The sequence below is a fragment of the Hyaena hyaena genome, unplaced genomic scaffold (genome assembly GCF_003009895.1).
Source record: "Hyaena hyaena isolate Hyena2069 unplaced genomic scaffold, ASM300989v1 scaffold_20, whole genome shotgun sequence".
Lineage (NCBI taxonomy): Eukaryota > Metazoa > Chordata > Mammalia > Carnivora > Hyaenidae > Hyaena > Hyaena hyaena.
The window spans coordinates 6,290,800-6,306,568 of NW_024080652.1; the positions used below are offsets into that span (position 1 = coordinate 6,290,800).

At 39.6% G+C, this 15,769-nt stretch overlaps 1 protein-coding gene across 1 annotated transcript in view; it reads left to right on the plus strand.

Annotated features, from left to right (window-relative positions):
- ARPC1A (actin related protein 2/3 complex subunit 1A) overlaps positions 1-15,769 on the plus strand; it is a 31,364-nt gene that overhangs the window by 2,408 nt on the left and 13,187 nt on the right. Inside the window, exons 2-4 of the mRNA XM_039226104.1 lie at positions 3,537-3,629; positions 8,957-9,061; positions 15,018-15,240. Coding sequence (XP_039082035.1) covers positions 3,566-3,629; positions 8,957-9,061; positions 15,018-15,240 — 392 coding nt within the window. The 5' untranslated portion in view covers positions 3,537-3,565. The remainder of the gene's footprint in view (positions 1-3,536; positions 3,630-8,956; positions 9,062-15,017; positions 15,241-15,769) is intronic.

Genomic DNA, 15,769 nt, shown 5'->3' on the forward strand with positions numbered 1-15,769 from the left:
CTTTTGAATGTAACAAGAGTATTGTCTTACCCTGCAGACTTAAACTACCCACGTGATTTAACTGAAGTGCAGGTCTGAGTGTATGTCCAAATATGGAACTTGAATGATATATAACAAATTTAGAAATGCAATTTTAGAAGTAATTATACTGTTATGTAAATGTTTACCTCTTTTTGGTACTTTGCTTAAAAAACTGAGTTGAGGGACACCTGGCTGGCTCAGTCAGAGTCAAGCGGCATGCAACGCTTGATCTCAAGGTTGTAAGTTCGAGCCCCACATTGGGTGGGTTGAAGAATGGGATAGTCCTTGCAGCTGCTCTTTTTTAACTATACGTGAAAAGTATGCTTTTAATGTATGTAGATATTCATATTGAATTATTATTTGTAAGGCAATTCTGTTTAATTAACGAATAAGCCTATAAAGTAGGGCTTTTGAATTAAATTGGTTTTAATTAAGGAGGTATTTGTGACATGGTATGTTATTTTGAGTAACTATGAGTAAAACCTGTGGTGATGGGTAAGCATCTGATACCAGACTAGAGAGAGAATCATGTGGTAAGCATCTGGAAGTTTATGTTTTAAAAAAACACATTAAACAGCCTCATTTGAATTCATCTAAAACTTTTTTTTTTTTTTTTTAATTTCCAGTTAGAGGCTTTTTCTTTACTTGTGATTTGCAGTTTGCTTTCTAGGCCATATAAGAGTAAAGTCCGCGACCTGAATATCTTCACTTTAAAATAGAATGTGAAACACTGACACTTCTGCTGGTTCAAGATATCAAGATGGGTGCACTTAATCTCCTTTTGACCTTTGGATTCCTTTACAACAATTAACAGACATTTTTTCTGCTTTCCACTGAGATTGATTTCTGCTTTGTCTGCCGAACTTTCATTGTTCACTTCCTAACCTTCTGCTGTCCTTTCCATTCATTTCCTATTTGCATCAGAATTCTTACCTAACTGGGGTGTGTGAGTGGCTCAGTCACTTGAGCTTCCGACTTTGACTCAGGTCACAATCTCACGGTTCTTGGGTTCGAGTCCCCACGTCAGGCTCTGTGCTGAATGCTTGCTCAGAGCCTGGAGCCTGTTTCGGATTCTGTGTTTCCTTCTCTCTCTGCCCCTCCCCTGCTCACACTCTGTCTCACTCTGTCTCTCAAAAATAAATAACTGTAGGGGCGCCAGGGTGGCTCAGTCGGTTGAGCGCCTGACTTCGGCTCAGGTCATGATCTCACGGTTCGTGGGTTCGAGCCCCGCGTCGGGCTCTGTGCTGACAGGTAGCTCAGAGCCTGGAGCCTGTTTCAGATTCTGTGTCTCCCTCTCTCTCCAACCCTCCCCTGCTCACGCTGTCTCTCTCTCTCAGAAATAAATAAAACAGTAAAATTTAAAAATAAATAAATGTAAAAAAAAAAAAAGAATTTTTACCTTACATTTCAGTCTCCACCCTGGGTGAACAGACTTGTACTGAAGTGTTGAAACTTCAGAGTGTTGTGTGAGTGTCTCTTAGAAGTGATAAAGAGAAGGAGGATCTGGCTGCTTTAAAAAAAAAAAAAAATCTGTCTATTTCAGATAATGGTTGCCTCTTGGGTAAATCTAGATTTGGGTATTTATGAAGTAGAGAATTTTATTTGATTTTTAACTTAATGATGTGTCACACAGATTTCTGCTTTTCATTTTCAGTAAAAAAACAATGTAACAAACACCTGTATAATATACCCATTGTGTAGATTCACCAGTTGTTAACATTTTGCCACATTTGCTCTTTAAACAACTACTTGTTGTCCTGAGCCATTGAAAATAAATTACAGAAGACACTGTGATACTTCATCCCCAAATACTTCCTTCTTTAACTCCTAAGAGTTGGAACATGCTTCTATCTAATGGCAGTTATCATATTTAAGAAATTAGAAATAACTCCATATTGTTACGTAATATAGAATAAAATTTGTATTTTCATTGTTAGACAAAATACGCCTGTTATGGCTGTTTTAAAAATATAGATTACAGGGGTGCCTGGGTGGCTTAGTCGGTTAAGCGTCCGACTTTCGCTTAGGTCATGATCTCGCGGTTCGTGGGTTCGAGCCCCGCGTTGGGCTCTGTGCTGACTGCCAGCTCAGAGCCTGGAGCCTGTTTCAGTCTGTGACTCCCTCTCTCTCTGACCCTCCCCTGTTCACGCTGTCTCTCTCTCTCTCCTAGAAATAAATAAAAATATAGATTACAATAAGGGCGCCTGGGTGGCTCAGTTGGTTAAGTGACTGACTCTTAATTTTGGCTCAGGTCGTCATCTCACGGTTCATGAGTTCGAGCACTGCATCCGGCTCTTGCTGACAGTGCAGAACAAGCTGCTTGGATTCACTGTCTCCCTCTCTCTCTGCCCCTCCCCTACACATGCTGTCTCTATCTCTCTCAAAATAAATAAGTAAACTTAAAAATATATCTGTAGATTACAGTCAAGTTTCATCTGTCGAATTTGATTTTCATAGCTCTTTTAGTTCAGAACAGTCTGCTTCACACCCATTGCCTTTTATGAATAGTCCAGGCCAGTTGTTTTCTAGGATGGCACATATTCTGGTCTGAACTCTTTGTTCCCCCTTTGTGCTACGTAACTAATTCCACTCCCTTTTATTTCTTGTAAACTGGAAAGTAGGTCTGGATCTTGATTTGATTTAGAGTTAATTTAATTGGCATAAATACTTGATAGGTAGGCTGGCCATATTTGCAGGTTTCTCTAGGATAGTCCTGTGACCTATTGTCACAGCATTAATAATACCACTTTTTGCTTTTGCTTTCTTTTTTTTTTTAAATAGTTTCATGCGATGTCTTTTTATTTTTTTATTTTTTTTAAATATTTTTATTTATTTCTAGGAGAGAGAGAGAGAGAGACAGCGTGAGCAGGGGAGGAGGGTCAGAGAGAGAGGGAGATACAGACTCTGAAATAGGCTCCAGGCTCTGAGCTGGCAGTCAGCACAGAGCCCGACGCGGGGCTCGAACCCACGAACCACGAGATCATGACCCAAGCGAAAGTCGGACGCTTAACCGACTAAGCCACCCAGGCGCCCCATGCTTTTGCTTTCTTAAAAGTGTTCTGATCTGGATGATAAATTAAGGGATCGCTATGTGTAAGTGGTGACATGCACTTCATGTTGCCTCCCATCAGGAGGTTCTACTATTTATGATACTAAGTTTGATCCCTTGGTTAAGATGGTGATTGCCAGATTTTTTTTTTTATTGTTAAGGCATGTTTCTCTTCAAAATTAGTAAGTACTCTGTGGGATGATAATTTGAGACTGTGTGAATATCCTGTCCCCCAACCATCTTCAACCCATGGTTTTAGAGTCCCTGATGGCCCTTGACAAAATAAAGTATACATTGGTGGTTACAGTGCTTGTTATTTTGAAATGATTAAGTTTTGACATTGAGATTGAGTCTTTTCTAATGGGACAATAATGTTTTATTTATCCCCAAACATTTTGGGATCCCCCGACAAATGAAATACGTGTTGCTTGCCATTTTAAATGCTTTTTTCTGTTACTTATTACAGCTTCCTATCCTTTGAAAACACTAAGAATAATGTCCCTGCATCAGTTTTTACTAGAGCCAATCACCTGCCATGCCTGGAACAGGGATCGTACCCGTAAGTATGCTATTAACTTTACTCCTTTATTTTACTGCCTTTGATATTTTTATAGCTAGGCACTTTTTTAGGGATCACATATTTCAGTGTCACATGTGAAAAGGGCATGACCATAGATTCAGAAGGAAACTAGGTCAGTTATTTGGTTTATAGAGAGAGAAACTGAGGCCCAGAGTGTTGGAAGGGCTTTCTGGTGGTTAATGTCAGAGCCATTGCTAGCATCCAAGCCTTCTGGCTCTTTATCCAGTACTAGCTGGAGATAGTTTATATCTGAGGCCCTAAGAAACCAACGTCTGGAATGGTTGTGGAATAATACCATGCTTATCCAATATTTAGTCAGAATACTAGGATCGAATACTAGGACCTAGATATAAGCTATTACAGAGACATATAGTTTACTCCTGATGTACTAAGAGTAGTAGTAGTATTTACCATATTTTTTGTAATAAGCTTGAGTTTCTGGTTTTCTAGCTGCAACCAACCAGAAAGGGATGGAGAAGACTCTTAGAAGTAGGCATAGTACAGCAAGCAAAGTGACAGATAGTATGTAAGAAGGGGGCAAAAAAAAAAAAACCCTGAAAACAGAGTCAGAAGTGTAGTAGTGTGTCCATGAATTTTTTTTTAAGTTTATTTATTTATTTTGAGAGAGTGCGTGGGCACGCGCACAAGCGGGGGCGGGGCAGAGAAAGAGGTAGACAGAATCCCAAGCAGGCCCTGCACCATCAGCGCAGAGCCCTGTGCGGGGTTTGAACCCACGAACTGTGAGATCATGACCTGAGCCGAGCTCAAGAGTTAGATGCTTAACTAACTGTGCAACCCAGGCACCCCTTCATGAGTTATTTTTAAATTAAGTTATATTCTATAGCTGTCTTCTTTAAAATAAAGCTTTATTGCAATATAATTCACATAACATAAAACTCACCCTTTTTAAAGGATTAGGTCAGCAGGTTTTAGTACTGTATTCATAGTTATGCAGTAATACCACTAGTTTCAGAATGTTTTCTGTCACTCCAAAAAGAAACCTGTATATCCATTAGAAGTTACTCCCAGTTTTCCTCAAAACTTCTGGTTTTAACAACTACTAATCTACTGTCTCCATTGATTTGCATATTCTGGACATTTTTGCATAAGTGGAATCCTATAATGTGTGGTTTTTTGCATCTAGTTTCTTTCACTAACCATAATGTTTTCAAGGTTTATCCATGTTGTACCAAATAGTACTTCATCCTTTTTTTTGGCTGAATAATATTGTTTAGACCTACCATATTTTCATCAGCTTATTCATCAGTTTGTGGGCATTGTAGCTGTTTCCACTTTTTGGCTATTATGAGTAATGCTGCTATGAACATTCACTTACCAATTTTTATGTGGACATAGGTTTTCTTTAAAAAATTTTTTAGTGTTTTTATTTATTTTTGAGAGAGAAAGAGCAAATGGGGGAGGATCAGAGAGAGAGGGAGACAGAATATGAAGCAGGCTTCAGGCTCTGAGTTGACAGCACGGAGCCCGATGTGGAGCTCAAACCACAAACTGTGAGATAGTGACCTGAGCCAAAGTTAGACACTCAACTGACTGAGCCACCCAGGTGCCCCTGTGGACATATGTTTTCAGTTCCCTTGAGGGTATACCTAGGAGTTGAATTTCTGGGTTATATATGGTAACTATGTTGAGCATTTTGGGAAGTTGCCAGACTGTTTTCCAAAGTGGCCACACCATTTTACATTCTCACTAGTAGTAATGAAGGTTCCAGTTTCTCTGCATCCTTGTCAATACTTGTTATTGTCTCTCTTTTTCATTATAGCCCTGTACTCACTATATCCGAGTAGGTATAAAGTAGTATCTTATTGTAGTTTAGATTTGTATTTCCCTAATGACTAATGATATTGAGCATCTTTTCACATGCTAATTGGCTATTTATATATCTTCTTTGGAAAATGTCTGTTCAGATCCTTTGTCTGTTTTTCATATTGGGTTATTGGTCTTTTTATTATTGAGTTATAAGTGTTCCTTGTATACTCTTGATATAAGTCCCTTATGAGATATTTTACAAATATCTCCCATTCTGTGGGTTGTCTATTCTCTTTCTTGATTCCTTTGAAGCACCAAAGTTTTTCTTTTGTTGTGTATGCATTTGCTGTTGTATCTAAGAAACCATTTAATTCAAGGTCACAAAGATGTGACTCTTCTTAGAGTCTTATAGCTTTAGTTCTTACAGTTACATCTTGCATCCAGTTCTAGTTAATTTTTGTATAAGGCACGAAGTAGGGGCCCAACTTTATCCTTTTGCCGGTATGTATCCGGTTGTCGCAACACCATTTGTTGAAGACAGTTCTCTCCCTGCTGAATTGTCTTGGTACCTTTGTCGATAATCAGTTGACTATAAATATGAAGGTTTATTGGATTCTCAATTCTGTTTTATTCATCTTTATGTTTATCCTAATGCCAAGGACACTGCCTTGATTACTATAGCTTTATAGTAAGTTTTGGAACTGGTAAGTGTGAGTTCCAATTTTGTACTTCTTTCTCAAGATTGTTTTGGCTCTTCTGGGTCCCTTGCATTTCCATATGAATTTAAGGATCAACTTAATAATTTCTGCAAAGAAGGCAGCTGAGATTTTGATAGGGATTGTTTTCAATCACTCAAATAAACATTAAAAACATTTTTTTAATTCAGTATGTAATATGACAGGATGGTGAATCTAGAGCTCCTGTTTTGTGATCATCTCACGGATTTTTATTGCTGAGTTTCCTGTGTCTTCTGTCCCCACTTTCCCATGTAAAAATGGGTCTTTGGAGTATTTCCAGTTATTTTTATTTTTATTTTTATATTTTTTAAATAATTTTTTAAAGTTTATTTTTGAGAGAGAGAGAAAGCACAAGTTGGGGAGGGGCAGAGAGAAAGGAAAGAGTGAGAATCCCAAGCAGGCTCTGCACTGCCAGGGCAGAGCCCGATGAGGGGCTTGAACTCATAAACTCTGAGATCATGACCTGACCTGAAGTCAAGACATTTAACCAACTGAGCCACCCAGGTGCCCCTCCAGTTATTTTTTTTTAATGTTTATTTATTTTTGATAGAGACAGAGCACGAGCAGGGGGTGGGCAGAGAGAGAAGGAAACACAGAATCTGAAGCAGGCTCCAGGATCTGAGCCATCAGCACAGACCCTGATGTGGGGCTTGAACTCACGAACCACAAGATCATGACCTGAGTAGAAGTTGGTCGCTTAACCGACTAAGCCACCCAGGTGCCCTCCCTCCAGGTATTTTTAATAGAAAGTTATGATTGTCCTCAAGGCACCTGGGTGGCTCAGTTGGTTAGGCATCTAACTCTTGATTTTAGCCCAGGTAGAGTTCGAGCCTCACACCGGACTGTGTGCTGACGGTGCAGAGCCTGCTTGTGATTCTCTCTCCTCTGCCTCTCTCTGTCTGTGCCTCCCCTACTCATTCTCTCTCTCTCCCTCCCTCTCTCTTTCAAAATAAACACTTAAAAAAAAAAAAGTTATGATTGTCCTTATGTAAACTATTTAAAACCTCATGATAAACAATATATTAAGTCAAAGTTTTCTTATTATAATTTGAAATTTGTAGCATTTTTCAGATTTGGATTTGGCTTTTGAAATCCCTGTGAGCATCTTAGAAATTTAGAGAAATATATATAATTGGTTTCTAGAAAGTACTTAAAGCCTTAGGATTTTAGAGCTAGGTATTTATTTGGTTCTATAGTTTCAACTGTAAAACAGATACAACTTTCCTAAGGAGGGAAGGAAAGGTAATATGATAGAAGGGGGAACTAGTAAATAATTGATCTAAAGTCTGAGTCATAGATCCTAATTTTAATTTTAAGAAATTAGTGTTTTGGGTTTTTTATTTAAATGAATGAACTAGAAAGGGCAAAAATCAGTATAAGTTGAAAAGAATCTGTCATAAATATGTATGTTCTTAATATTTCAGATTGGCCCAACAGATTTCTCTTGAAAACAGAATTTTATTTTGTGATTCATATTGGCTTTATTGTAAAGGAAAGCTTTGATGTATTTTATGAGCATAGTCAAGTGTTTTTGATAAACTGATGGTTCCAACCTGGGTTCATGATACCAGTGAGAACCTAAGAACTGTTTTCAGTGTTTTGGAAATTCCAGCAGAAAGTAAATACTATTGCTAATAATGGTGGACAGGTGAACTAAAATGTCATATATCTTTACTCTGAGCTAAAATTGTATCAGCTAAGTATGATAACATTGTTTAATTCTTATTGGTTAGTCTCTATTTAATACTTGTAGATGTCTCTGATAAAATGAATTTTTAAATTTAATTTTTCTACAAAACATTTTTTAATGTTTATTTATTTTTGAGAGAGAGCACAAGCACAGGAGGGGCAGAGAGAGAGAGGGAGACACAGACTCTGAAGCAGGCTCCAGGCTCTGAGCTGTCAGCACAGCACAGAGCCCGATGCAGGACTCAAACTCACAAACCCTGAGATCATAACCTGAGTTGAAGTCAGATGCTTAACTGACTGAGCCACCCAGGCACCCATCTGCAAAACATTTTAAAATATGGAGTCCATGGGGCACCTGGGTGGCTTAGTCGGTTAAGCGTCCGACTTTCGCTTAGGTCATGATCTCGCGGTTCGTGGGTTCGAGCCCCGCGTCGGGCTCTGTGCTGACTGCCAGCTCGNTATTTCATATATTTTGGATATAATCCCTTTATCATTTCAAGATGTTGCCCAAATTTCCTGTCCTCTGATGCCTTTTTAAAAACTTGTTTTTTGGGGCCACCTGGGTGGTTCAGTTGGTTAAGTGGCCGACTTAGGCTCAGGTCATGATCTCACAGTTCATGAGTTCGAGCCCCGCGTCGGGCTCTGTGCTGACTGCCAGCTCGGAGCCTGGAGCCTGTTTCAGTCTGTGACTCCCTCTCTCTCTGACCCTCCCCTGCTCACGCTGTCTCTCTCTCTCTCTCCTAGAAATAAATAAAACATTTAAAAAAAAAAAATATGGAGTCCAAGTAGAGGTAAAAATAATAAAAGTAATTTTTTAAACGTGAATATTGGGAACCTTTTTTTTTTTGGTGGGGGGGTTGCTAGTGAGTAAGGGGCAGGAGGAGGGGGGAGAGAGAGAAGCAAGGCTCACCCAAAGCAGGGCTTGAGCTCACCTGAAGCGGAACTGGCTTAGTTGGTGGGTCATGTGACTTTTGATCTTGGGGTTGTGAGTTCGAGCCCAATGTTGGGTGTAGAGACTACTTACAAAAATAAAGATCTTAAAAAAAAATGCCAACTATAACATATCTCTTTTTTGGTGACAATTTCAAGTTAACTCGTGACTTTTTTCTCCAGAGATTGCTCTTAGCCCTAACAATCACGAAGTCCACATCTATAAGAAAAATGGGAGCCAGTGGGTGAAGGCTCATGAACTCAAGGAGCACAACGGACACATCACAGGTAAGGGAGACATCTGTGAGCTTAGCATGAGACTTGCAAATTGAGTGCTTTTCCATTAAAAAAAAATGTTTTAATGTTTATTAATTTTTGAGTGAGAGCAAGAGACAGAGTGTAAGTTGGGGAGGGGCAGAGAGAGAGGGAGACACAGAATCTGAAGCAGGTGCCAGGCTCTGAGCTGTCAGCACAGAGCCCAATGTGGGGCTTGAACTCACGAACCTGTGAGATCATGACCTGAGCCAAAGTTGGCCACTCAACTGACTGAGCCACCAGGAGTCCCTAGCGCTTTTCCATTTAAATGAAGAGGCTGATAAAGTAAGTGTGCCAAAATATTTAAAGCTGTGCAACATTTACAGAGTTTTCTTTAGAAATTTGAGAAAATATCATAATTGTGATATCAGTTTTTAAGTGCTTCTTTTAGTGTGGCTGGTACACAGCACTGTACTGGTGTTATGGAAAACACTGATCCTTCTCTGAGGACTGAAGAGCTTAGATTAGGTGATGAGATGTGAAAGGAAAACTAGATGGCCCGTCAGCTGAGAAAACGTAAGCCACACTGTGTCCCCAAGTGCTGAGGGGCCATAGTATCTTCCACAAGCTTTCTGTATGTTGTTTGTGGTGGGGAGGAAGACATTCCAAAATACTGAAAAGGACAAAGAACAATATAACAAACACCCACATTACCTCCTCCTAGAATTAACAACTCTTGTCTTTTTTCCTGCGCCAGAAAACTGAGGAGACAAAAGTTTAATAATCAAGGGTGGTTTTCAAGATAATGGTACAGTCCCCTCTCATCCGCCAGTCCTGTCCTATTCCCATTCCCCAAAATCAGTCTGTAATTTTGGTATGACATTGTCCCAATTCATTTTTAATATTTTTACATACATATATACATATTTGTAAGCAATACAAATTTAGTACTATAGGCTAGTATTTTCAATGCTACATGAATGGCATCATGTTGCATATCTCCTGCAGCTTGCTTTTGCGTCCCACATTGTTCCTGAGCTCTATGTTGATAGAGTTTTTTCCTTTTAACCGCTATTTAACATTTCATACCTCATTTATTTACTCTTCTCTCCACTGAAGGGCATTTAGGTTGTTTCCAGTTTTCCTTACTATGTTAGAGAACTAAATCAAGCATCCCTGTGCAGATCTCTTTGTACACACGTGAATGTTTATGGAAGACTTGTATGTAGGAGTGTGCACATCCTCACCTTTGCTAGGCCTGGCCACATTGCCTTCACCCCCCAGCCCTGTATGGGAGTGCTTACTCTCCTGCATCCCACACATGCTGGATACGGTCAGGCTGTCTGATGAGTGATGAGTGTCTCTAGAAGTTGTATTTTCCTGATTGATAGAAAGGTTGAACATATTTTCAGAAGTTTGTTAGCCATCTGGGTTTCTCACACTTTACCATCCATTACTTCTGAGTAATGAACATCCGTGGAGTTTTTATCTTTTTCTTGTTGGTTTGTAGAATGAATCTTAACGCATTGGCTCTGAGGCAGATTCCTGGATGTACATGAGCTTTTATCTTTGACAAAAACTATTGATGAATAGATGGGTAACAGTGGTAGGCAGGGCAGTGTTGAGTTTCATTAAGCAACTGTCAAATAATGAAGGAGGAAGAGTAAGAGGTAAAAATGGAGAATTTCTGTAATGGTTTTCAGAATTTAGTGAACCAAAACCTGATACCATATTTCAAGAGAACGAATTGCTTTGTTGTTAAGTGATATCTAGCTATTTTATTTATTTATTTATTTAAATTGTTTAATGTTTATTATTATTGAGACAGAGAGAAACACAGCATGAGTGGAGGAGGGGCAGAGAGAGAGGGAGATACAGAATCTGAAACAGGCTCCAGGCTCTGAGCTAGCTGTCAGCACAGAGCCTTATACGGGGCTCGAACTCCTGAACTGTGAGATCATGACCTGAGCTGAAGTCGAACGTGCAATGGACTGAGCCACCCAGGCATCCCTTTATTTATTTATTTTTTTAATGTTTTAATGTTTTTATTTATTTTTGAGAGAGAGCATGAGTGGGGGAGGAACAGAGAGAGAGAGGGGAGACATAGAATCCAAAACCGATTCCAGGCTCTAAGCTGTCAGCACAGAGCCTAACGCTTGAGCCCATGAGCTGTGAGATCATGACCTGAGCCAAAGTCTGACACTTAACCGACTGAGCCACCCAGGTGCTCCCATATCTGGCTGTTTTTAAAAGAACCATATTCACTTACTGTTGTGTTCAGAAACAACCCTTGTTCCTTGATCCTTACTCCTATAATTTTTTCTTTATCCATTTTCTAGCTGAGTTGATTCAACCTCTTAATTTGAACACTTTAGTCAAGCACACCAAAACTTATTCTCCATAACTTTTCAATTACAGATTTCTTACTGAAGTCTTAGCTTTTCACTCTCCTTTCAATGACATTTCCTCTTAAGTGGGCAGCAGAGCAACTGATGGTGATTTTTTTTTTTTTCTAATCGTGACCCTGGAATTTTGCCTCTAATTTTCCAACATACTGATTAGCTTAACGATACCCTCCCCCCAATCAGAGAGAAACAGCATGTTTTGACCTTCTGCACCCTTTACATTGGTTTCCCAGCAAAAACTTGTGACCATTCCTTCTTGCCTTTAAGTGATTTGTATATGGTGCTAGTGAGCAGGAGGGGCCAACTGACTGGACTACTGAACCAGCACAAAATACAGAATGTGTACTTTCTATTTCTGTTGCTATTGCTTTCCCATGACCTTACTTCTGTTAGGTTTGGCCTACTTTCTTTCTTTAAGTTCCTTTGCCAGTGGCCTCATGGCCTAAAAATAAGAACACTCATTGGAATTTTAGCATTGGGAAGTACTTTTAAGTGAGAAAGGGCTAAGGTGAAAAACCAAAGAAATGGCCCCTCAAAAATGAAATATTTAGTTATGTTCTTTTTCTCCCCTGTTTCTCTTTTGGAATCCTTTGAACTTGGGCCTGTTTTCATCCAAAATGCTCAAATGACCCTTTTTTTAGATCTGAAAAAAACTGTTGTTGGGAAAATCTAAATGGAACTCTGTGGCAGGAGACCAGGGATCAAACAAATTTCTCAGAGAGATAGTAACTACAGAAAAAAAAAATCTCCTGAAGCTTTCTAGAAGAAAAAAGACCAGTGAAAAAGAGTATGGTTAACATCAAAGAGATCACAGTGTTCTGGAATTTATTTCTGTGAATTTTGGGGTTTTCTTTTTAATTTTAATGTTTTATTTATTTATGAGAGAGAGAGAGAGATAGAGTGAGCTGGGGAGGGTCAGAGAGGGAGGGAGACACAGAATCCGAAACAGGCTCCAGGCTCTGAGCTAGCTATCAGCACAGAGCCTGACACGGCTCGAACCCATAAACTGTGAGATCATGACCTGAGCCGAAGTCAGACACTTAACCAACTGAGCCACCCAGGCGCCCCATTTTGGGGTTTTCTCAATGTTTATTTTTGAGAGAGAGTGCACATGCATGCGAGCTGGGGAGGAGCAGAGAGAAAGAGGGAGAGAGAGAATCACACAGAGCCTGATGTGGGGCTTTAACTCCAAACATATGAGATCATGACCTGAGCTGAAATCAAGAGTTGGACGCTTAACCAGTGGAGCCACCCAGGATTCTTTTGGGTGATTGATTCTGTTGATTCTTTTTATTTTTTTCTTAAAGCACCTCATGCTTAAGCACCTCAAGAGTTCCTATAAAACATGTGTGTTTAATTAGAGTGGTGATCCTATGGAATAAGGAGTGAAAATTTTAGATTGTCAAATCATCACAAAATCACTGAACTTTCTCATTACAAGGCAGTATTCTGGATGTTAGAAGATGTATTTGTTTTCTGTTTCTGTGTAACAAATACTTAGCAGCTTAACCTAAACACATACATTATCTCACAGTTTTTGTGGGTCAAGAGCCTGGGCGTGGCTCATCTGGGATCCCTGCTTAGGGTCTCACAAGTTGTAATCAAGGTGTCAGCCAGGGATGAGTTCTCATCAGAGGCTTGACCAGGGAAGGATCCACTTCCTAGCTCCTTCTGGTTGTTGGTGGTAGAATTCATGTCCTTGCAGCTGTAAGATTCATGAGAGGGATGCCACACCCTTATGTAATCTTGTTCACTAATGTATATCTTATGACCTTTCCAACATTCCATTGGTTAGAAGCAAGTCATGGATCCTGCCCATACCTCCAGGGTAGGGAATTTCTCTAGGGTCTGCCCACCACAGTAGTTTCAGAGACTTGATTCCTGTTGTCAGGAACTTGTAATCAAGTTAGGAACACAAGATGTTCAGGGGCTCAGGGGCGCCTGGGTGGCTCAATCAGTTAACCTTCCAACTTTGGCTCAGATCGTGATCTTGTGGTTTATGAGTTCGAACCCATGTGTTGGACTCTGTGCTGTCAGCTCAGATTCTGTCTCCCTCTCTCTCTACCCCTCCCCTCACTTTCTCTCTCTCAAAAATAAGTAAACTTAAAAAAGGAAACAAATCATTCATAAAATAACAATATTTCGCATTACACTTTGGGGAGTTTATCATAGGTCACTTTAGAACAAAAAGGTATGTTCCTAAATATTTTTTCCAGTGTTAATCTGTTTTAATAAATGATTGGAAACTAACAAAACATTCAACATTGAGATGTTTGGGAAATTATGATGATAAGATCAATGTTCTGAAATCCAGTGCCAGTTTATAAAAAGCAGAAAAATTATTTGCCATAATATTAATATCATTTTGGGGGAGAAATGTGTATGGATGTAAGAATGGGCTTTATTGACTTCCTGCATGTCCCTTTATGGTGGTTGTTTTATAACAACGTGTGGGTATTGTCTTCATAATTAAAAATAAAATTTTAAATCTAATCAAGATGGTTGCAAAACTGTCCTATAATGAATAGATTTACAATCCAATGCACATCATTTAGAATATACTCCCCCACATCTTTTTCCCCCTCAGTGGTATAAATAATTGAGCAGACAGTTCCTGTAGGTGAATAGGTGCATAAATGAATGAACTCTTCCTTCGTACAACTGAAATCACTGTGAGTTATCACCAGTGGAGACTTTGATTTATAGTCATCTTACTTTTTCCATATACGTGTTAAGAATGTTAATGATTAGTTTTTAAGGAGATACTTATAATAATTTATTAGTAATACTTTCTTCATTTCCAATGATACCTTCAGTGTGGAATATTTATAGGAAATACCTCATCAAGTAACTACAAAGTGATTGAGTCATAGCAGATTTTACTCTTGGTATATAACAAACTGATCTTGACTTTGGGATCCTTCACAGAGCCGCCAATTAAGTAAAGGTCTGATCAAGTATGAAAACTAAACTTTACATTCAGGTACCTATTTAGACCTCTTTGTAATTTAGATGCAGAGACACTCAAGGACTCTCCAGAACCTGTATAGTTTAGGCTAGTTTAAATGACAGTGACCCTCAGAAGAACATATATAATGAATCACAGTTTATATTTTTCTGTTTACTGCAGATTATTTTAAATTGCCCTGATGTTGTTTTATTTAGATATCACATAACAGACTTGCAGTTAATATGATGGAGTGAGGTCTGTTCATGAATCAATAAAGGTACTTTAAAACCCCCCCAGTATCTAATCAAGTGGGAAGGGAAAAGGTCTTCAGACCAAATAACTTGAGAACTGTGAACAGGTGGAAGACTGCCCTGGCTTAGTTTTTTACCCTCCACAGTTGTGAAGTAGCTCTGCTCTGCCCGGCCTCGTGGAGGATCCTGAGATGCAAAACTGTGCAGAGAAACCTTGCCCTTGTGTGTGAAGTGATGATCAGGACCATAGATGGGGGAAGGATGGGGCTGGGGAGGAAAATACCAAGCCCCCGCATAGCCCTGCCATGGCACTGCCTGCCTGGCTGTCTCATGGCTCTTGTCATGGGCCAGACAGTGCAGATGACACCACACCTCACTTGCAGGTATCGACTGGGCTCCCAAGAGCGACCGCATCGTCACTTGTGGGGCAGACCGCAATGCCTATGTCTGGAGTCAGAAAGATGGTGTCTGGAAGCCAACCCTGGTGATCCTGAGAATTAATCGTGCAGCGACTTTTGTCAAGTGGTCCCCGCTAGAGAACAAATTTGCTGTGGGAAGTGGAGCACGACTCATTTCTGTTTGTTACTTTGAGTCTGAAAATGACTGGTGAGCAACAGCTGAGTATTTTTTATTTCTGTCTGTGACATTATATCTTTGGACCACTGTGACTTCATGAGGCCCTGGGTGAAGGCTTACCTATAACTTCAGTGTTTCATCATCAGGAGATTTTTTTTTTCCTTTGAAAATCTCCATTCCCTCTGAGCATTTTCCTTCTCACATGCATGTTGAATCCAATCTCACATCTTTCTCATATTGATGTAGACCTGTGGCCCTATGTTCTGATCTCGTAACTGGTATGTCCTGTAAGGTGCTGCTCTCCTCATTCTGTGCTGTTCAGATTGTTCTCTTACTCTAACAGGAAAATCACAAAATCTCAAAAAATTAAGATCTCAATTCGCATGACCTGAGGAATAATTTTTTCGTCACTATCCTGTCTACTTAAAATATCTGAAGATTCCTACAGATGACAGTGTCCTCCTTTTTTTTTTTTTAACTTACTTTCTAACCAGAGCACCTGGGTGGCTCAGTCGGTTAGGCATCCGACTTCAGCCTCGTTCATGATCTCCTGGTTTGT